Source organism: Ischnura elegans, chromosome 3, assembly GCF_921293095.1.
Source record: "Ischnura elegans chromosome 3, ioIscEleg1.1, whole genome shotgun sequence".
Classification (NCBI taxonomy): Eukaryota; Metazoa; Arthropoda; class Insecta; order Odonata; family Coenagrionidae; genus Ischnura; species Ischnura elegans.
Window position 1 is genome coordinate 104,363,526 of NC_060248.1, and position 22,821 is coordinate 104,386,346.

General features: G+C 37.8%; 3 protein-coding genes across 5 annotated transcripts in view; 2 read left to right on the plus strand and 1 right to left on the minus strand.

Moving 5' to 3' along the window:
* The first annotated feature begins 704 nt into the window (after positions 1-704).
* LOC124156295 (dynein light chain roadblock-type 2-like) lies at positions 705-14,510 on the plus strand. The gene is made up of 4 exons (XM_046530755.1): positions 705-877; positions 1,307-1,385; positions 1,488-1,655; positions 14,315-14,510. Exons 1-4 carry the CDS (start codon positions 875-877, stop codon positions 14,356-14,358), a joined length of 294 nt encoding a protein of 97 aa, XP_046386711.1. The 5' UTR covers positions 705-874; the 3' UTR covers positions 14,359-14,510.
* Positions 14,511-17,681: 3,171 nt separating this feature from the next.
* LOC124156297 lies at positions 17,682-19,270 on the minus strand. Its single transcript, XM_046530760.1, has 5 exons — positions 19,187-19,270; positions 18,692-18,900; positions 18,553-18,620; positions 18,338-18,462; positions 17,682-18,263 (listed from the first exon to the last, which is right to left on the minus strand). The coding sequence occupies exons 2-5, from the start codon at positions 18,881-18,883 to the stop codon at positions 18,127-18,129; spliced, it is 522 nt and encodes a 173-aa protein (XP_046386716.1). The 5' UTR covers positions 18,884-18,900; positions 19,187-19,270; the 3' UTR covers positions 17,682-18,126.
* Positions 19,271-19,285: 15 nt separating this feature from the next.
* The window catches only part of LOC124156296 (exportin-2), a 48,297-nt gene continuing 44,761 nt past the window's right edge, over positions 19,286-22,821 (plus strand). The window contains exons 1-4 of one of the 3 annotated variants that reach the window (XM_046530759.1): positions 19,286-19,363; positions 19,480-19,575; positions 19,668-19,813; positions 20,248-20,443. In XM_046530759.1, coding sequence (XP_046386715.1) covers positions 19,491-19,575; positions 19,668-19,813; positions 20,248-20,443 — 427 coding nt within the window. In that variant the 5' untranslated portion in view covers positions 19,286-19,363; positions 19,480-19,490. Of the gene's footprint in view, positions 19,384-19,479; positions 19,576-19,667; positions 19,814-20,247; positions 20,444-22,821 lie in introns of all 3 variants that reach the window. The other 2 variants (XM_046530758.1, XM_046530757.1) reach the window with 2 other exon arrangements.

The following is a 22,821-nucleotide window of genomic DNA, read 5'->3' on the forward strand; positions in this document are numbered from 1 at the left end:
TGGGTTACTTGTATTTCCTATTATTTGGTGCGTCACAAATTAATACACCTTGAAACAGAGGTCCTCCCGGCCTCTCACCAAAAAGGGCCACAGGCCACCCAAATCCTAAATCCGGCCCTAACAAGGATTTTTCTTTAAAAAAAACGAGAAATCCTAGAGAGTAGAGCATTTAAGGGGATGTATTCTAACCAGAAGACCTATAGTTCAAATCCTGAGAGTAGCTTTTTGACACAAATAAAATGTTAGAAGGTGCATCCTATAGGCCATGGAAGAAGGAGGGTCTCCTCCTCCTTCCATGCCATGGCCAAGGGAAAGGATTGGTGCCTTACAGCTGTGTTATAAATCCGTGCTATCCACTAGCCTGAGAGAAACTATACCCTAATGTACACTAATAAAATTTAGAGCTAATGAGCTCATCGCGTAGCCTGAGGCTTAAATCTCATTATTTTAATATCGTTAACTTTTAGGGTTGCCTTTGCTTCAGAATCCTTCCTCAAAATAAATAAAAATTTACCTCTTGGATTTGGACAGTGATAGATTTTATGGTAGTGATTCGATGGTTTCGTTTTTTAACTTTGAGTTGAGGAAGCCCAGGGTGCGTTTTTCTGTCATCAAAATCGGAAAAATTGGGTTCTTTATTTCTCCTCTTCGGCTCGAAACTTCGAAACCGCGCTCCTTAGCGCAATCAATTGAAGTCAGAAATTAGATTGCTTGCGCGAATCGAGTATTCGTTGTTTCTGTTTCCAAGGTGCTGTTGTCAATATGAATTGTATTGAAACTTTTTAGTTTATATATATTAGGCTGTAACAGTCGCTGGTCGAAGATTCAAGGGTACAATTGAAGATTATAGTTTCCCTAGTACCCTCCTTTAAAAATGGTAATCGTCATCCTCGCGTCTGAGCTGACATTTTTTCTTGATGAAGTTGCCGTTTTACAAAAAATACTTAAATTTCATAGTAAAATAATATTTTAAGTTTACGTTTACGGTTTTAGATGAGTCATTTTCTGGTATTGTTTAATTGGCTCTCTAATTTATGTTATCAAAATGGATTGCTGTATTATTATTTGTTTGTGAGGGGGTTGTTGAAAGAATTAACGATGTCATCCAAGGGAATATATTGGGGTACTCATCCACCAGTCGTATTGTGGATTTTTGTGTTTCATAAACACTTCTCCAATGCCTCAACCAATTATTTAATGTATCTTCCGTGAATATATATTGAGGTCGGAGAAGTATCACAAATGTGAACCCAAAGCGCGATTTAACTTAGCTTCTTCTGTTATTCTAACAAGATTATTTTTTCAGGCATCGGAGGTCGAAGAAACAATGAAGAGGATCCAATCCCACAAAGGTGTTGTTGGTACTATAGTAGTGAATGCTGAAGGTATGTCTAATCTTATGAAGCGACGAAGAGGTTTTAATGCAGCGTTTTGTAAATGTCAAAAGTTGAATGTAGAGATATCATGAAAAAATATTTTGATTCTAGGGATCCCAATAAAAACAACCCTCGATAATACCACTACCGTTCAATATGCTAACCTCATTAGCCAGTTGTCAGACAAGGCAAGAGGCGTTGTCAGGGATTTAGACCCGACCAATGATTTGACATTCCTGAGAATAAGGTCTAAGAAGCATGAAATAATGGTGGCCCCGGGTAAGTAGGCATTATTTTTTTCAGAAATTTTCCCCTTATAACTTATATTGAATGAATACCTCTTAATAAATATTTCATGATGACGTAAACATTACAACTATTTTTATACTTCACTCTATTTTCTGACATGTCCTATGCGCTTACTTAATGCTTTATTTTGTACAGTGTCTTTTGGATCAATGCATTATTATTATTTCTATCAATCAAATTTTAAACCATAAGTTTTTACTCTGCAATAGCAGGTATCAGGAATTACTTTGGATTCCTGTTTTTTCCCATTAGATACCTGGGTCATTCTCCCATAATGGTACAAAATTATATCCATGGGCTGCCATATAAAAACCAGTAATATTAAAACTAAACTGGCTTATTATTTTATGTACCATTTCATTACTTTTAGTGACAAATTAGTAAGGAAAGAAGTATATTTCACAAATTTAATGTTCACAGACTATGATTCGTCATGTTTGTGGACCGTCCCACATGGAATTCTGAAGGGGTGTTTACTGTATTAACAAATTTTACTTATTAATGTATTATAAAACATGTCATTAAATAAGTAAAGTAAAGTAAATGAAATTCCAAAATAGTATTTATGGGTTGCTTTTATTTCATAATATTTTTCATAATTAATAAAAAAACATTTGTGCTACCCAAAATAGCAATGGCCATGGACACTCAGGAAAAAAGGAGAATAATTCATAGATGTAGGCAGCCCTGTAAAACCACTATTTAGAGAAGGAGATTGCCAGCTATATCGAGTTGTTTGAGTTTATATGTATGTACTTGGTTTAGTGAATGTTTTAACACGGGAAGAAAAATTTTAGTGCAGCTTTTGAAAGAACCCAAGATCATCAGTCATTTTTGTGGACAAGTAAAAATTAGTAGAAGTAAAATCTTTTACTAATTGCAATTGAGATGTCTTTTGGGCCTTCTCATCTCAAATCAGGCAGCTGAGGCAAAATCATTTCAGGTGACCATCACCGATATCTCTGAAATTTATTTATATGAAAGCAGTATCCTTATGATGAATAATGATCTCTTTATCTCAGCTCAGAAATGAACCGTTGTAAAGTTGTAATCCTTTGAACATTACCGAGTCAGGCCTCTGAGTAAAAAATGAAAAATCACATAAATGATGATTACTAAGGAACAATGACCCATAAAGCAGTGGTTATTGTTTTATTTTAAAGAAAATGCATTTCTGCACATTCTGACATAACTTTCAAGTAATTTGAAGGAATAATAAACAAATAGGATTTGTTTAAACATAAAAAATTAGTCATTATTTAACAATAGGGTAGTTTCTTTCATCAAAGAAAACGAAAGGCATTGATTGTGATTCGTTACCCACCATTAGTGTATTCATAATATACAAATTATTTGGTTCTAGAAATACCGGTTTAGACAAATGGCAATGGTTAATTTTAACCTCATTCGAAAAAGGCCAGATTGGCACCCATGCGATGCCACTCCACGTGACGTCACAGGGACCTAGTTTCTATACGAGTAGATAGGAGTTTTAAATCGTCTGAGATAACCAATGCGTGCATGAGGCACAGACTTCAGGGAAACATGTCTTAATAATCACCTATTATAACTGCCTAAGGTCAGGAAGTTTCCTTCGTTTGATAAGGTACTAATAATCCTTATTTAAGCCAAGCGCTACATGCTAGCAGGGTACTCTGCTACCTGCTAGCATCCTGTGTCGTATTAGCGCTCAAAGCATCGCCCCAAGGTCACCTCACACGCCGACAGCGGGAACCAGAATGACGTCACACAGCGTTTTCTCAGCATTCATACTTAGCCGTCGCGTTTTTGCGCACTTGAAAATTTTTACTTTTCATTATATCGCTAAAAACAGATATCGTCATTTGTAAATCTAAAATCGTGAAATACGTACTCCAGGAGTAATAATCTTTCGATTTAGGCAATAAAAAAATGATAGGAAACCACCCTATTTATTACTAAAAAAGGCCACCTTTTATTTCCTTTAAAATTTCTCATTGACTAGTTTAAATCATTTGCTATCAATTAAAAGATTAAAATAAACTGTAGTAATGTTGCACTTCTTGTTTTAAGGCATGTCAAAGTTGACATGTTTTCGACCAAATGCACTCCTCTCGTACACCAAGATTACATACCTTTGAGGGGAAAAATGAAGATTCATTCCACTTAGCATGCACAAAGGATAAAAAGTTCATATCTGAATGATTGGTAGCATCCATTGACTAAATGCAAGTTCAATCTTGGGTACTTTCATGGCGTCAAATGTGTGCAAACGCTCAGTGCTACTAACTTCACGTAAGTCTTATAATTTGAGCCACATTAGCATTTGAACATATAATTGAAAATAAAAAAAGTGTAAATATTACTAACAATCTCTGTCACTTGCGTCATTAGCTTGTGTGATTGACAAACTGCAATTACACAATTTTGGTTCTAATATTAACAAAAATTAATTTTTTAAATTTTGCCTGTAGAAAATATATGTTTTAGGGAGAATGACCCACCTACTCTGACTTAACCCTTTCGATACGGTGGAGTTTTCGCCTTAGCATGACTGCTCTACTGACCCCCAAGAGATTCTTCCGTCCTCTCTGCACGGAGCATTTTTGCAGGGCATTCGTTAAGAAGGATCTCGCTGATAATCACGCACTCTCAGCTCCAACCTTTTTCAACCCTTTCTAGTGGGGACTCTGCAGTATTTTGGACTCCGAGGGTTGCTCCCTCCTTTCGGGGTTTATAACCCTACTTGCAGCATTGGTTCGCGGTCAATCATGCTTTGTGTATATGAATTAGCTATATGGATAATTGTTGCTTACACGTAAAAATCAGACTTCGAATTGAATTCCTTGTTTGATTCTGAGAATAGGGTAGTTTCCTTCATCAAAGAAAACGAAAAGCATTGCGATTCGTTACCCACCATTAGTGTATTCAAAATATACAAATTATTTCGTTTTGGAAATAGCGGTTTAGACGAATGGCAATGGTCCATTTTTATCCTCATTTGAAAAGGGCCAGATTGGCGCCCATGCGATGCCACTGCACGTGACGTCACAGGGACCTAGTTTCTCTACGAGAGGATAGGAGTTATACATCGTCTGAGGTTACCAATGCATGCATGAGGCGTAGAGCTCAGGGAAACATGTCTTAATAATCACCTATTAAAACTGGCTAAGGTCTGAAAGTTTTCTTCATTTGATAAGGTATTAATAATCCTTATTTAAGACAAGAGCTACCAGCCAGCAGGGTACTCAGCTACCCGCTAGCAGCCTGCGTCGTTACAGCGCTAAGCCTCGCCTCAAGGTCACCTCACAGGGGGCCAGCGGGAACCAGAAATAAGTCTCACGGAGAGATTTCCCGGCATTCATACTTACGCGTCGCGTTTTCGCGCGCTTGAAAATTTTCACTTTTCATTTAATCGCGAAAAATAGATATCGTCATTTAAAAATCTAAATGCGTGAAATACGTACTCCAGGTGTAATAATCTTTCGATTTAGGCAATAAAAAAATAATAGGAAACCACCCTATTGTAAAATTTTAAATGAAGCTCTACCATCAATATTAATGCAGCAACAATCTTCATGTTGATGTTTATACTGAAATTGAGACAAGTTAATATTTATCATAGAACTTCGTTTAAAAATTTAAACACTGCTCAAAAGACAAATAATTCAATTCTTAGTTTATATTTTTAAGAAAGGAACAAATATTTATCTCGGAAAATGACTGGATAAACGATTGTATGACCATGGTCCCTTACCATTAAGAGGGGTAATATAGAACAAAGGGTAGGGGTACCTGCTCCCGGATATCGAGGGTAAAGCCTAAACCCTGCTGTGTTGGGTTCCGAAACAATGACATTGCACACCCACGACCGTCATAAATGGGGAAGAGCTAGGAAACGTGTATATGAGCGTTTCTGCGTGTCACTGACTGACCGTTACACCCAGTTTTTGTGTATATATTTGACTTAATACAAATCAATTTAGGAACTTTCTGGAGAATTCCACCAAAAACAAGTTAGTGAAAGCATACACTGGCTTTGGTACCACCCTGTGACCCCAGTAAAACCGGAGATTTTAAACTTCAAAGTCGTCGTCACTGTCTGACAAAAATGAAACTCCGTTTTGTGACGTTGTCACATTTCTTCGCATTGCTCTGAAATTATGCAAGATAAAGAAAATCCACGAAATACGTAAAATAGTTATAAGTGCTGCCCAAACGTATGCAAAATCGTGACTTTTTGTAAGTAATGGTTTCCTCTCTTTGGCCGTAAAAATGGAGCGTCACTGACTGACGGGAATTGTCACTGACTGACACATGTGATTTGATGCGTGTTAACTTTTCTTTTTCATGGAATGAGCATTGCAAAATATATCTATATTGAACACAGAAATTTATATAAAAGAAACATAACAGTTGCATAGCCAGGGGGTATGTCCAGGGGGTCCGGATCCACCCCCCCCCCCCTCGAAATATAAAAAAACAATTATTTTCCTTCAGAAAAAAGTATTAAAATTAGTTTAAAACCCTCCTAGTACCCTGTTTTTAAAACATTTTCCCCCTGTGTTAGACCCCCCCTGAATGAAATTCCTGGCTACGCCACTGAAACATACGCACATAGTATGTATTTTATCCAGTAATTTTGCTTCGATTTCCATATTCTCGCTTAAAATGGTGAGTACTCCTAGCACTATGATCTATTGCGTAAGGAGACATCTTAATTATATTTATAGCAACTAACTCCACATGGTGAACAAAGAGTGTGTTCCGTATGGGTGAAATGCCGTGCCACTGTTAGTCTAGCATTTCATTGGAGGCAGAAATGCCGTGTACAGGGATCTCTGCAAATTTTATTTTCATGCTGTTTTAATTACACACTTACACTGCATTTATTACAGGGGAACCTGACTTAAAAGCTTCCCAGGTCATGTTTTTGCCTTTGCCCCCAACTACATCAACACCACCCTTGCCATGATCTGTTACGACTTCATCGCCGCTCTCTATTCTTCCTGTTTAATTCCTCGCATTCACCTCTTTGCCTTTTCCTCTCACGATGCTCGCGCTGTCTCTCTGCTCCCGTCTTTGCCATCTTAATAAATCCTGACATATGTTACAATTAAGGATTTCAGATCTCAACAATCATTCTGCTCCTATGTTCCGCTTTCACAACAAACGTACCGAAGCGACGCGACGACAATGAAGGTGGCGGTGATTCGCGGCATGCCGAAGTCAACAATTGGCAAAAAAATAAAATACTCCGCTGCACAAACAAACAATTTATCAAGAACATTAAAACTGAAACAACATTATTGCTCGAGGAACATATTATGCCACGAATTTAGTGTACCAGTCGGGGCCAATGAAACGCACGCACCAAAATTTGAAACTTGAGCAATACCAAAGGTCAGTCAGTGACGGCCCTCAGGAACAAAAACGGTGAATGCTGGGGATTTTTTTTATTCTGATCTTTCATTCTTGGGATGGACTTGATTTGGATACGAAACGATTTATCTCCCGAATCCCTCGATTTTGGTCAGCGGAAAAAAATGCATGTCAATCGTCACTGACTGACACCAAAACGACGCACTGTTGTGTTACAGTCCTCTGCGTGAACATGTGACTTTCAAGTATTGATGAAATGGATTGGTTAGACACAGTCATGATTGGGGAGAATGGTTAACTGGAAATTTTTATAGAAAAATCTTATCTTAGTTGCGAAATCTTCAGTAATAGAATGGCTCTGTAAACACAATCATTTGCTCATATGATACGAGAGCTCAATTCCGCGGCGTTTTCGTAAAAAATGGTTGGAGTATGGGGAGAAACGGGTACGGATTATTAAAATTTGGAATATTTACACCATGTCAGGACTTTGAACAGTCCATTTACCTCAAATTGAATTTTTGAACCCTAGTATGGCAGTTACGTAGAAACGCTCATATACGGCATTCGTTCACCTGCGTAGGAAAATCTCCAACAAAAAATTTGCTGCTTTCGTCTCCCAGGACAAGGTGCCACTCTTTTGGGTTACCGTTCTTTAAAGATATGGAATGTTAGGGAAAGTTACATATGAGTAAAATAAAAAATCATCTTGAGCTGTTTTGAAAGACATATGGTGCCACACATACATGCATATTGTCTTGTCTTTATAAATGATCTTTGACATTTTAACATCCTCTGCTTTCCTAATAGATATTTTGTGACATGTATTATTAAATTAAAGAACTTAAGCATCATGAGCATGTTCCTCCCTTGCAATAAGCAATGTGGAAAATCACAACCATCCATGCTGTGAGTGGTGAAAAGCCCTCCTTTGCTGTGATTGATATCTACAACTTGTGGGTGAGGACTTAACCCTGCTAAAGCTATGAGGATTAATGTCTTGGGGTTCGGTAACATTAGTCTTGTAATGGTGAAGATATGTTTTTGTGGAACTATTCACAAGTGTGTCCTGAGTCCTCTCCCCTTATAGAATTTTCTTGTTCAGTTAAGCTCAAGGTCTGTTTCTCTTCATTCCATCCTTAGGCATTATTTTCCTCCTTTAGCTTTACCCACCATTCTTCCCTTTTACACTGCTTTATAATCTCATACCTCACTAGTGCTTGCTCCATTCACACCTGTCATATCTACCAATTTCCTCTTCACACCTTTCATCTCTAGATATTTCTCATTTCATTTTTTCTACGTCCATTTCTCTTTCTCCATCCACATTCCTTTATCTCAAATGACTCCCACCTCATCTCCTTTTTATTAGATATCCATTTCTCAATCCCAATAAAGACTGTTTCTTATCAGGCTCTTTGTAAGCCTTTTCTTTATTCTCATTCATCCTCTCATAAACTCTTTTGTATTCTTGATTGCTTCCTTTGCCATTGTCAATTTACCAAGGATGTGGTCCAGCATGGACAAGTATGAATTCCTTAAGTTTCAGCCCACATTCAATAATAGGTATGAGAACTAAAAGGTAGAATGTTGGAAAAAGTTGGGAAGGCATAATGTTGGAAAAATTGTAAACATGGTAGTATAAGGTAGTTCTCCAAGTTAAGGTTTTATTTCACCATCTTAAAAAACTATGCTTAAAAATCATTGCTTAATATCTAAAAGCCACATGCCTTTCAGACCTCTGGTGTATGAATTGATGATAGACACAACCAATTATCATTGAGTGGTATTGCAATACCAACAAGGTTCTTTGGAAAGTAATGATCCGGCCAAAACAGCAACCCTGAATAACTTTAATTGGTAGGGATGTATTGATGATGCTAACAAAGTGGGAAGATAGCAAATGAGAGTGATCTTTCTAATTCAGTAGTCTCCGATTATTTTGAGGTTCAGATTTCATTGCATGTGTAATGCAAAAAGTTTCATCCAACTGAAATTTAACCAGGTCACTGAATCACAGAATTGACTTGAAGGAAGATTCCAATTAGCTTTCTGGTAGTAATAATTTTCTGCCTTTCAGTTCTAGTTTTTCTCATTGTTGATGGTTTCTGGAGCCAGCTAGCAATCATCCTTCCAACTCTTAAAATCCCTTCATGTGAATCTGTCATGACAATAGGTTCTGAGGTAGGGGTAAGACCTGAGAAATCTGATCATCTAAACTATAATTACTACTTTTTATAATACAAAAAGTATCATGTAATCATAGCTTTTATCAGTATCCCCATCAAATGGCGATTACTCTGGTTTTTTGATAGTCATTCTGTGATTAATGTTAGCACTGTCACGCATGTATTTGGAGACTATGAAACCTAGGCCGTACCCAGGATCATAACTAGGGGGGCTAGCCATGGTTGTTCAAGTTGTAGGTGAGATTTAAGCATGGAAAAGGTGAATGAAATCAACAATTTAAGGAAACTGTAACAGCTCTTTATTAGTTTTTAAAATTATTTGCTAGAAAAAATATTACCGTAGAAGCGTGTGTAAGAGGCGCACCCCTATTTTGAGGATCGAAGCTATAAAGAAAACAAATTTTGCGACATTTTTTTATCCTATCGTGCGGTGTTGCAGACGTATGCCTGGAATTTCGACAGTTATCGAAATGTCCTCTTTCAGTACTATTTGAAAGAGGAAATTTTGATAACTGCGGCGGCATAAGAGGGAGTAGAAAGAGTTCCGATCCTCTTTGAATACGCCATTGCTCTACGTTGCTTGTCCTACTCACGAACAATTTTGTTTAAAAGCTCTCGCGGGAGTATTGCAATAGAATTGCAGCCGTGGAAAAATTTAAGGCAAAAAACGACAGGCAAATGGCATGAGCTTACCCAAGAGATTGAACAACAATCGGGGCAATCTCAGCGCCGTAGGATAATAACCACGTCGTAGATTTAAGGCCCCTTGCACACACACCGATTTTGGACGGCTGGTAAAATATCGGCCGTCCACATTCCAATAGTGAACAATGGGAGAGCATTGGAGCTTGCACACGTACCGACCATACGCCGGCACCGGCAAAATGCCGGTTAGCTGCCGGCCATTGTCACTGTGGATCGCCGGCGCAAAAACATAGCAACGTATCGTTTGACCGGTAAAAATCCGGCGTGTGTGCAAGCATCGCTTCGCCGGTAAAATATCGGCCAATATTTTACCGGCCGTCCAAAATCGGTATGTGTGCAAGGGGCCTAACGGAACTACACTCGGCTCTCCATCAGCCACGCCTCTGCCGTTTTTTTCCTTTCCGAGACTCCACAGGAAAATATCAAGTTACAGGGGAACAATGGAAACTTGTTTCATCCCTACCCCATTTCACCAACTGACCTTTTTCGGTCTACCAGGTTCAATTCCCCGAGTTTCTGGAGGCCAAATGCTACGTGAGTCACCTTCTGAGCTCGAAGATATCTCGACATCTTTCAGAAATTGTATGACACGCACGAGGTTCTAAAAAGAATTAGACCTAACGCGACGTATATCTGACAGCATTTAAGTTTTTTGAGCTCTAATTGATTGACACAAAGATTTATAGCTAAAACAAGGCTACTAATATTCAGCATAGTCCAAACAGCACAATTTTGGAAGAAACAAGCGTAGCATAAGCGCATTCAAACAAGACGAGACGGACTGGAAACTTCAGGCAACGCAAACTGCGTATATCACATTGCTGCGCCTTCGCCCCTTCACTTTAAAGGCAACGACGTCACATGCAAGATCGGACGTGTTCTTCCCTTGCTCCTTCGCTCGTAGCTTTAAATACGGAGGGGAGGGAGCGCGCTCCTTCCTCGACCTCTCCTTCAGCGCTCTTCACTTATAAGCATTTCCGATTTCTTCTATCCACCATTAAGTTCAACAATGAGCACACTCGTTCGAATTTTTTAAACCGCAGGTTTTGACACCAATATTACTATATGAAGTATAAATGCCGCGGGATGCCCACTCGTGGCAATAAATTTAGCGCGCGCTCCGGAGCGAATCACCCCGCGCGATCTTTTCAATGTTCACCTCTGGGGTACCGACGTGACGGCGCGATGCTTGCAAGAAATTCAAACAGGAGCATTTTAAAAATACGTCACTAAGGGAGAAACTCCCCTGCCTGCCGCTTGATTTTGACCCAGGGTTTCAGATGACTGACTCACGCTGAAAACCAAGGCCACTCAGTTCCCCTTGGACTTGCAACCGGTGAAGGGGAGGGGGGGTAGATAAGAAGTTTGTGTAAGAGGCGCACCCCCATTTTCGGCTGCAATATCTGCGAAAAAGGTGCGCCTCTTACACGCGATTATACGGTATTTTCCTTAAAGACATTCGCGATTTTTGCTTCTTGGGGGGGGGGGGGGGAGGCAGCCGCCCCCTCCTGCCCCTCACTGTACCGCCCATGTATGAAACCACTACGACCTCTTAGGTACTGGAGCTACTCCACGATCAGCCAGTCACAACCCACCTGACCCTTATAATCCCCTCACTTTGAGGCGGAGAGAAATATGGCCACTTAGACTATAACTTGAACTTTTTATAATACAGCAGTATCAGCTAATTATACTTTTTATCGTCAACCTTCTTGAATGGTGACTGCTCTGCTTTATTGATCGACATTCTATGATTAATTGTGGACATGGGGCTTGGTTATGGAATTTGGGTGCAGGTGCGTGTTGAGGGTATGGGTGTAGTTTGATGAGGGGTGTAAGTCGCCTCACACTTGCAGAAGTGTGATGAGGGTAAGTGTTCAGTTTTTGGATTTGCGGCATGGGTATGGAACCTGGGTGCAGAAATGTGACAAAGTTAGGGGATGTGGAGCTCATATGTGGAACCTCAGAGCAAATACTTATGAGGGTATTGGGATATGAGGAATGGGTGTGGAATGCAGGTGCAGATGGCTGAAGTAGGCGAGAGAAAGGGAAGTGAATGAGTTATGCAAATTTTGTATGCAAACTTAGATATGATGTGGGTTGCTGGTTCAGACTCTCATCCAACGTTTGGTTGCAAGATGTGGTTTATTATTGCCACTGCTTACACATAACACATTTTATCCTGGTGAGCAGCTTACTGTGAAAATTTGCCATACTATTTCCTCATAACAATTAATGTTGAAAGAAAGCAATTTTGGCTTTTGTATCATCTGTGAGCTATTGGCTGCTAGTACCGCCCAAGACCATGAGCTCTGAACCACCTGGATAAAGTACTTTTTATCATTTTTTAGGTTTTCCTGTGTTCTCCCCAACTCTCCCCCATAACGTTAAGCCCTCTCTCAACACATGCTCTCCAACATATCTGGACCCAAACGAATAATTTCTTATCATCTGCTCGGAAACTGTTCAGGATGAAAAATAAAGTGTCTGCTGTTTTTTAACTTTTTTAGCTATGATTTTTGTACTAACCTGATCCAATATTTTTTCCTACCTTTTTGAAACCAGGCACTTAACACACTCAATGCTGAGAAAATTTATCGTAACGCACCGCCACGCGGAAAAAATATTTCGCAATAATATCAGATATTATGTCTTCCTTAATCGTATACAATCATACATAGTTCAAAATTATTAAAATTTGCACTATTAATAAATAAAATATTAAATATTATTATAAAATTATAATAATTATATTATTATAAAAATAAACCAAAAAATCTGCTGCAAGCAAACGTCTTGTATCCAGTCACAGGAGAAAACACATTGAGACGCTGGGCACAATTGCAGGGTCTAGTAGAAGACGCGGAGGCAGATGGCGGGCCGAGAAACCTAATGGGACCGATGCCTTGTATTCAAGGCATCCGCGTCCTAGGCTAGCGCGGGATGCCTTGAATTCAAGGCATCCGCATTGAGTGTGTTAATAAAGTTTCTTACTGGATCTCATCCTTGCCTTATATTCTGGATACCTCTGCTGCTGAGTCTGTTTTAATATATATGCTCTCCTTGCTTTTAAAAATTCAAGTAAGTGAGCGTCCACTTTGATGCTCAGCCTAACTTTAGTACTACAATCTTTGCTGCATAAACTCATGATATTGATCATCTTGTGACCAATCCTTACCTTGTATTACTTGCACTTTTTAACCAACTCGTTGTAACTTTCTTGGTAACTTCCTGGCTCATTGCCTATTCACCTACGGACCTAACTGACTTAATTTCAATCCACCCCCTTCAACTAGTATTTACCACTCTCACCTCCCTTACCATATCCCTATTGAATTCCTTGCACACACTATAAACTACAAGAGTGAAGCCACCCCATTTTTGTTGTCTGGGTGATGCGACAACAGCCTTGCCATTGTACTGATTATTTATAAAGAATACCCAGTGTTACCCTGGTCACTGTTTTTGTATAAATATGATCCAAGTAAAATTTTGGCTTTACCAGAAAAAATATTAGGCTTAGAATTCCTTTGGCAAGTTAGGATATAATTTTTTCAGGTGAAAAGTTGATTTTCTCCTTATAAATCTAGCTGTAATATTTAAATCGTTAAAAAAACATTTGGTGACCACAGATAATTTGATTTTATGTTGAACTCTAAGCTAAGAAATGATATTTCATACTCACACACTTGAAGGCTTTCTGGGGAAGAATCGATATCATCTTGACCTTCTGAGGGCCAATAAAAATGAACATGACGTGAAAACTGTACATTCTACTTTAAGTGGCAATACTCACTAAAAAGACAGAAACACATGTGCTCACACAGGGTTTAAAAGGGTTTCCCCAATGCTGGTGACACTCAAGACAAAAGTAGAAGCCCATAAATGAAAGTGCGCAACCTGTTTATATCGAGTCCAAAATACAAAAGGTTCTCCTTGAGTCAAAATGTTTTTGGGGATATAACCTAAAAACATTTACCAGTAATGCCGGAAAATTTTTGAACAATGACGTGCCTGGAAATACATTTTACATCATTTTGGCATTCAAAAATTTTGCTTTCACTCATAATTTGTCAGGAAATCATCACAGCAGGGAAAACATAGAAAATAGTTGTGATATTTTTTTATATCTCTGAGGCATTTTGGGGATACTATTCCCCTCCATAGTTATGCCATTATGTACAGTTATGACCTAGAATATTAAATGATTTGACCCTTCACTATCCTTTTAAGTTCGAAGACAAGCTCGAACCTTTTATGTTAAGACCTCAATGGAAGTAGTAATTTAAAAAAAGCCATTTACTATTTCACAAGTGTGCTGTTGGAAACTTTCAATGCTTATCAGATTAATATATGTATATAACTTTATTACAGATAAGGAGTTTATCCTGATTGTGATTCAGAACCCAACAGAATAAGAAAAAAATAATAGCCTTTCACTCTGCTGCTGTGTAACTATATAAAAAAAATAATTTTCTCTGTACTGCAGATTTATTCTCAATGATATTTATTATTTGAATATGCTTGTCTGTAAACAACGTTTTGTATAAATAAATGAAATTTATGTTTACTTTTCCTTTGATTGTATTTCACTGTACTGCCCATCTCTAGTGGTTCTCATTCTTACCCATTTTAAATGTTCATTTTCACGGAGAAAGTTTTCTTGTTAATTATGCTGAACAAATTAATGTATCTAGGTAATCAACTAAATAGAAGCTGCTGACTTAATTTATAATGATCATTGTTTTTTTCCTATTGTTGATAATCACTTTTGACGTTACATGTATTGATGATTATATTAAGTTTATTGATTTTTGCACCTTCATATCTGAAAAAGATGCTTATATTAAAGGTAATGTGCATCTAGAATCAGTCTGGGTTGGAAATATTTTGCTGAGTTTTGAACCTTTAAAAAAAAGTAAGATCTGCATATGGAGGAAGTTTAAAAACTGAGGCTTGAATTGAATGTTTAGTAGCGATAAAAAGCAAATGTGTGTCAAGCCTCAATGGTGACCAATCAAAAAACCTTGTGGATTTAACATAAATGATTTTGACATTGACCAATTTCATCGCTTTGAGACAGCTTTAGGTACCTTAAAATTCTTATTATAAAATTATTTATGAGAGATATAAAAGGTATTTTGATTTGATATGAAGCAATGTCACATCTTAAACTATCCTAAGGGTCGAGATGCAAAAGATGTGCACTATATTGCAGGTTGTAGTGTTTTGACTTTGTACTTCATTTTCAAATATTGAAGTGATTGAAGGTTTTTAAGTTCCTTCAACACCCCTTCCTGTGCTGTGGAGAGGGCTCCTCAGGTACAGTATTATACAATCTATCAGATATCTACATCAGGGCTACTAAATTTTTGTTGAATAAATCAAATTTTAAGATACTGGGTTGTTTCCTAAGAGTTGAGGGGGTGAATCATTTATGATTGTTGCTGGTTATACATCTTGCACTTACCAGATGTATTATCTTGACCTTTAATGCCTTAGTGCACAAAATTATTGTGGTTATGAGTGTGGAAAAGGACGCATTATTCCACAATGGTTCCATATATCTCTGAATTCTTTACGTGGATTATCTACAAAGCTTTTGCTGTTCATTCAATAACATGTAATGGCCTGATCTTTACCTAGGTGCCCTTTCGTCTTACCCACCATTCCCTCACCTGCATGGTTGGTAAATACCATCAGAATTAACTGGGTGGCAACGAGTGTCTGTGATCAGGCAAAAATTTTTACCAAGTAGCCTACCTCACTTAGTTGTGATTTACGCTCACCTTACCATATACCTACTGTCATGTGTTCTTACCTTTCAAAGTTTTTAAGTTTCTCAAAAACGTCTATGATCCTAGAAGAGATATCAACCCAGTAATGTAGCGAGAGAACAATCTCATTGCCTGATACACAGTGTGACTCCATTTCTACTGGATTCCACTACATATAAGCATTCTGCCATGACAATTCTCTGGTATCCAACCATGGATGAAAATGAAATTCGTGAAGCCTGGCCTAACTCATGTGGGTGTACCTGGAGGGTATTCCATGAGAGAATCTAAGCTCTAAGAGAATAAAATCTTTAATGGATATTATTATTCTGATATCAGGACAGACTAAGAGAAAGGAATCCTTCTAAAGCTACAATTTCCAAGAATTCAGCATTTCTGGCTGTGTGATGTGCTTTGGTTTATTCCCTCATTGGGGAAAGTGATTGACAACGGTACATTAAACCACTGTGTGACGTCAGAAATTACAGTCAAACATTGCACCATCCAGTCATTTCATGCACAAGTTGCCAGGAGGCAACTGCTGCATTACATAGATGCACGATTGTCTCGCAATAGTTTCCTAATTGGGCTACTAGTTTCCAAGCATTAGCAACTTCATGATGAAGTAGTCCAATGCTCCTGTGAAGGCAACTGTCAAGTGATCACACTCCTGTATCATTCAGGTGTGGTGTTTGTAAACCAGGGCTGATGGCACTGAATAGATTTGCATTATGATAGCAATTTAGTTAAAATGTGACCTTGGTGTACTATTGAAATGCTAAATACTACACTAAGTTTTTCACTCCTGTAGTAGACATTCAGCACAAAATTGGAGAATTTGGTAAGCTATCGAGGTTAGATTTAATTGGTGGAAGCAAAGTAAAATTTTGAACCATTCAATGAAAAGAGACAAGAGCTCTCTTTCATTGAATGGTATTTTAATAAGACTAAAATGTTCGTTAGACAAACCAGAAGCTGGTAAGCCTCTTTGATTCCTGTTGCTGATCCATTTTGAGTTTAAGTCCTAAGACTCACATTTTCTCTCTATATAAAGGGTCTAGTAAAATTTAGTCTCTTTACTAGTTTAAGGGTTTCTTCTAAACAACTTGAATTCTATTCTTATAAAATATATCACATATTTATAGGGTATAGCTGCACAGCTCCTTGCATTCAGTTGAAGATATTTAACAAAGATTTATTTAAAAAAGATTTAATATGATATAAGCTCTCTCACAATGGATAGACCTTGGGCGATAGATACTGATAGTGAATTTTTAAATGGGTTAATTACATGGTGCTCTTGTGTAGCCACAAGCAAGGTGCAGTGTGTGCCAAGGCAGTCACACATGATCTCTTAGGGTGGCAGAAGTAGCCTTGAAAACACAATAAAGAGTAAAATGTAAAATTTAATAAGGAAATCCAAAGATAAGAAATATGCAATATCTATAAGCAAAATTTTGTTAGCAATGACACTTGCCTAAATATAATTAATACAGGGTAGGGTGCTCATATACACATGGAACCCATGCAAAAATCTTTGAGACTTGCATAACCATAAGTTCGTAAGTAATCATCATGTGTGGTTAAAACACTACACAAGTTTACAATGCAAGGTGAATGATATCTTCCATGGAACTGATCATACTAAACATCATTATTTGATAAATTGGTGAGCATGAATGTAACCTTATCAAAGAAGGAAAAAAACTGATTATTAAGGCACTAAGGTTATAACAGTTCTGATTTAACTGAACTGAAAGAACCATGGGCAAGAGGTGAATACAGCATTAATTGCCAATTTCTACATCCCACTAACTCAATCATTCCTTGAGTCATTACACTTTCTTTCTTACTAGCTGGAAACTGTTTCTGTACAAGGAGACAACACAGAATTCTCTTGAAATATGTTGTAAACCAGTGTATTATGTTAGCACTATATTTTATGCCATTTAATGAAGCGTCTCTTGTTTTGAATCCTTTATTAACAAATTTATTTACTCACTTGCATGCACCACTACATCCTTAAAGCAATGCCAATTTGATGAAAGAAGACAACAAATGTGAACCTTGAATTTACAATGCAAACGAACGCCATGGACTCATAACATACTTTACAAGAGGGAATGCACTTCTGAACAAGTAATTTACACTTAAATAGAAACTTAAATAACAATAATACATGTAGGCAATTTAAACGCAAACAGAAATTGCTTAAAGCAATCTCCATTTCCCCGAGAAAGAATTAAAACCATTGGCACAAGTCACTTTATCTTCCCCAGTATTTCGCAATTAGAGGTTCACTGCATTACAAGTGGACATTCATGCTGCAGGTGATCAATTATAAAGTCTACTGGAAACCTGTATCTCAGGAGACTATCCTCTATTTACCCATTCACTCAGAAGGAATATTTATTCCTTCCACTTGTTATTTTCGTAATCCCACTTAGAAGCAACACCATAAAATGGACTAACATTTAAGTCTACCATCCTCTTAAGCTGAGCTTCTTTCTCATCTTCGGTGAATGTTCCAGGTAGAGCCTTATACACTGCAAATACGAGACCGAATTAGTAACGACCCAATCTATTAATGAAACCTTTCTTATATCAGTTACCTACTTACCAAATTTCTTCATTCCCATGTATGACCACAAGCCAAGAGAAACCATGATAAGGGCAATCCCAATCGTAGACTTCCACTCCCCTGTAGGAGCTTTCATTTCCGCAAAAGTTTGACAAAATGATGCCCTGAAAGCAAGGTTACAAATTCATTGGACACCGCAAAAAAAAGTAACCGGCATTGCTTAAATGTACATATGGGTTACAAATACAACTTACCTGTACAAGGCTTTTTTCTCCTCAATCGTCAATTTCTTCCAATCGCCCTTCTCTTTTTCCCTCAAGGCCTACAATTGGGGAATAACATTAATACTTTTCTTAAAAATTCTGGTAACGAATCTTTCGCACTTCGCCATACCTGAATGTCGGGAGTGTTCTCCCTGAACCGGATGGCTGGAAGGGGGAAATCCGCTCTGTCCATATAATTTGCTTGGCCATTATATCCGAAACCTACAATTTCTCTATTTCCAATCTTGGCTCGGTCATGGATTCCTGCTTTTTGAATCTTCTGAAAGTTTCTGGCGCATAGACTAAGGAGACGGTTCGCCATCCTGATTGTATTGTTACCTATGACAATCAATCGAAAACGATTACAATTAATCACAAAAAAACACGCATTAAATAATATCTAAAGTAAAAAAATTACATAAATAACGCATAAACGTCCACAAAGACAATAAGAAAATGCCCTTATGTAAGAAATATTAACTGCCCTTCATTTGCCATCGCGTAATTGATTAACACGCTGAACTACTTGGATTGAGATTACAATACAATGAACACTTCGTGGAGATAGAAATAGGCCACAAAAACATTATAATACTATTAAAACTAACCAGTCGTCGTTTCTTACCTGCTTCTCACGTAAGTTCTTTCGCAGGAATCAGGGAAAGAAAAGACAGCCGATTACGGACGTCTCGAGGTTGATGTTAAATTTTATTGATAGGTGGCTCTGGAATATTTAAACGTTAAGTTCGCCTGTGGTGGAAATTTTGATTCGGAGACTAGTTGAAGTTTAGTGGCGGTAAACGTAATCCTTTGAAGTTTGACGTAAATAATTATAAATACTTCTTAAGTTATCCATAACATTCGTTTAAGAATGTTTTGTCGTTAGCTAAGTTGCATGTTGTCATTATTCTCATTTAGCCCCAGGAAGCATGGAACTCAATGACGGTAATTTGCAAACTCTAGCCGGGTACCTACAGCAGACCCTTTCTCCGGAAATTAACGTGAGGAAGCCTGGTAAGAGTCAATTAACCTTAAAATGGCTAGTATTTATTTTACTTTAATGTCATCCTTACCATTTTATCGGCTTAAATCCCTATCTTTTGCAGCGGAAAAATTCCTCGAGTCCATAGAAATCACCCAAAACTTCCCGTTATTGCTGTTACATTTGGTGGGAAAAGAAGATTTACCCTTGAACATACGACTCTCCGGTGCTGTAGCTTTCAAGAATTTCGTCAAGAGAAATTGGGAAATAGTATGTCGTTCTTACCTCTCTCTATTGAATATATCTTCCAATTATTACATTTTCCGTTTGGCGTTTTCTTCGTCAAACGTTAATGGTTACGGATTGAAGTTCAAAGATTTATCATATTACGTCTTTATTACGTTTATTCATTATATAACCTATATTACGTCTCGTATATCAGATAAAATTATGCGCCTTTTCACTGGATCGAATTGAAACTGAAGTTCCTTTCATGTCATGGTTTCAGTTCATGCCTCGTGAATAAGGGATGGGTCTCGATGTGTATTAAATCCTAATTATGGTCTAAGCCTATCTGATTAATGAACTAATAATCTCTATTTATGCCCTCAGAACGAGGGTTATTATTGCGGTGGTGAATGATCGTAGATACTTTGTTTTCTCTTCATCTCTAACTTTGAAACAAAATTTGCTAACCCTGGCAGAATAAAGAAGAAGGAGAAGATCGCATCCATTCTTCAGATAGAGAAGCAATTAAAGCTCTCATCGTTGACTTGATGCTTAAGTCGCCAGAATCAATACAAAGGCAACTGAGCGACGCTGTCTCGCTGATTGGACGTCATGACTTTCCTGATAAGTGGCCCAGCTTACTTCCTCAAATGGTGGAAAAATTTAATGCTGGTGAGTGCATTCTCTGTTTCGGATTTTTTTCTTAATTTTCTAAACAGATGGCATGTTAACTCTTATCGATATGCCATTGTATGTGTGCTTCATTGTACATTCTTCAATGGTTAATTTGAGTTGGTGCATTTTGTGATTTAGTGTTGTGAATATATGTGAAGATTTTGGTTTTATTGTCCTTGCCTCTATTAGAGTCAATTTGCTACCGGCTGATTTATTTGAAGTTGATCGATGGAATAGGGTGCTAGTAGTTGGACTTAAATATTATTGCTATTATTTAATTTCAATGGTTGCAGTATCCCTGAAGTTAAGTATGTGTAATCGAAAATTTCAGGGAAAAAACTGTTACTTAGTACGCACTATCCTTTGATGCATGAAAGACTGACAGGTTATTCTAAAATGCTAAAATTCAAGAATGTGTCACCTATTATGTCGGGTGTCGGATGCATATTATGTCGAAGGAAGCTGTCTACAAGAAGAACAATCTTACTCTTTGGCTTTTAGACTTTATTTCACTTTGGGTCTCACAGACATGAGTAACGAAAGACTGCGACCTCTCTCAACTTGTCAACCGCCCGAACAGCACTCTGCCCGGACGTAACACTCGGCAGCGCGCAGGCTGCCCACATGACTCACAGCGTGCAGGCTGCCAACATAACACTACTCACAGCGCGCAGGCTGCCAACATAACACTACTCTCCCCTCTTAGTTGACAAATAATAAAACAATAGCAAAATGACAATCGACATGATAACTGTCGACCTGACAAAAGATACAATAAAACAAATGACAAGATTGGTTTATATTTTAACAGACTGACTAGATAAGAAATGACTTAACACCGAATACTTAACAAAAGACATTACTACAATAATAATGGGCATATCCCAGATTCAAGCTAATACAAATTTAAGCAAGGTTCGAGTCGGAATACCTATTCGGTTTCCTTATGACTCGTCCAGACCTCCGCAATTCGTTTTGTGTCTCCTTTGTAAATGAAATTTTGATAACAAATTTTTGAAGGTCTGGACACTACGCTCAGCCAGCCCATTTGATTGAGGAGAATATGGAGGAGTGAAAATCAGTTTAATCCCCTTATTGTAGCAAAAATTCTTCATGCAATGAGAACTGAATGGTGGTCCATTATCACATACAATAGTCTTTGGAAAGGAAAATCTTGAAAAAACTTCAGCCAACTTGGACAATACCGCATTGAAATCACACCTATACCTCAAAATAAAGCATTCGATCCATTTCGAATATGCATCACACACTATCAAATATTTATTTCCACAAAAATCAAATAGATCCACATGAACCCTTTCCCAAGGAAAATGAGCCAATGGCCACGATTGACGGTACTTGTTATTTGCTCTATTCCTTGTTGACTGACAAATGTCACAGGTTGCTATTTTGTTATAAATATCATTATCTAATCCAGGCCACCACACATATGAACGTGCCAATAATTTGGATCGTACAACACCCGCATGATTAAAATGCATTATCTCTAATACTTTCTGTCTTAAACTCTTAGGCACAATAATTCGGTCACCAAAAAATAAACAATTGTTACTTACAGATAAGGCGCACTTATTTCGTTCATAAACCTTCAATTCATCTGCACAAGAATTTGGAAAACCTTTTAAAACATACTCCAAGACTCTGCTCATCAACTTATCATTGCGAGTGTGCTCACTCACTTCATCTAAATCTAACATGGGAGTGGACAAGTATGTAAACAACACTTCCTTATCATTTATGCTATCTGAAGATGGTAAACGCGACAATACATCTGCATGAGGAATCAAAGTTCCTTTTTTATGTACCAGAGAGTAGTTATAAGCCGATAAAGTGGTAGCCCATCTTATTAATCGAGAAGAAGCCATAACTGGAATTTTTTTTTGATCCCCAAAAATTGTTTTCAGTGGCAAGTGATCACTGAAAATTGTAAATTTCCTCCCCCACAAATACTTATGAAATTTTTTTACACCAAAAATTATCGCCAATGCTTCCTTATCTAACTGAGAATAGTTCCTCTGGGACTGATTTAAGGTAGCTGATTCAAAAGCAATAGGCCGCTCCTCACCATTTTCAATTTGACTTAGGATGGCACCAACCCCAAAGGAGCTGGAATCCACCGACAAAATTAACTCTTTGCTTGGATCATACAGAACAAGCATAGAAGCTTCAGATAAAGCTGTTTTACATTTGGAAAAGGCAATCATACACTCCGAAGACCATACCCATGGTTCATCTTTCCTCATAAGTTTATGGAATGGTTCCAAAATGTCAGGACACATGTGAACAAAATTTCTGTAGTAATTGAACATAGAAACAAAGGCTTTTAACTGTGTCGAATTCTCAGGTGGTGGCAT

Excerpts from the sequence above, each read along its gene's own strand:
- LOC124156295 (XM_046530755.1), top strand. Across the intron at positions 1,386-1,487 it reads TATAGTAGTGAATGCTGAAG|GGATCCCAATAAAAACAACC; the intron begins GTATGTCTAATC and ends TTTTGATTCTAG. Across the intron at positions 1,656-14,314 it reads TGAAATAATGGTGGCCCCGG|ATAAGGAGTTTATCCTGATT; the intron begins GTAAGTAGGCAT and ends ACTTTATTACAG.
- LOC124156297 (XM_046530760.1), bottom strand. The coding sequence starts at position 18,883 with ATGGCGAACCGTCTCCTTAGTCTATGCGCCAGAAACTTTCAGAAGATT. Across the intron at positions 18,621-18,691 it reads AGAACACTCCCGACATTCAG|GCCTTGAGGGAAAAAGAGAA; the intron begins GTATGGCGAAGT and ends CCCCAATTGTAG. Across the intron at positions 18,264-18,337 it reads CATGGGAATGAAGAAATTTG|TGTATAAGGCTCTACCTGGA; the intron begins GTAAGTAGGTAA and ends TCGTATTTGCAG.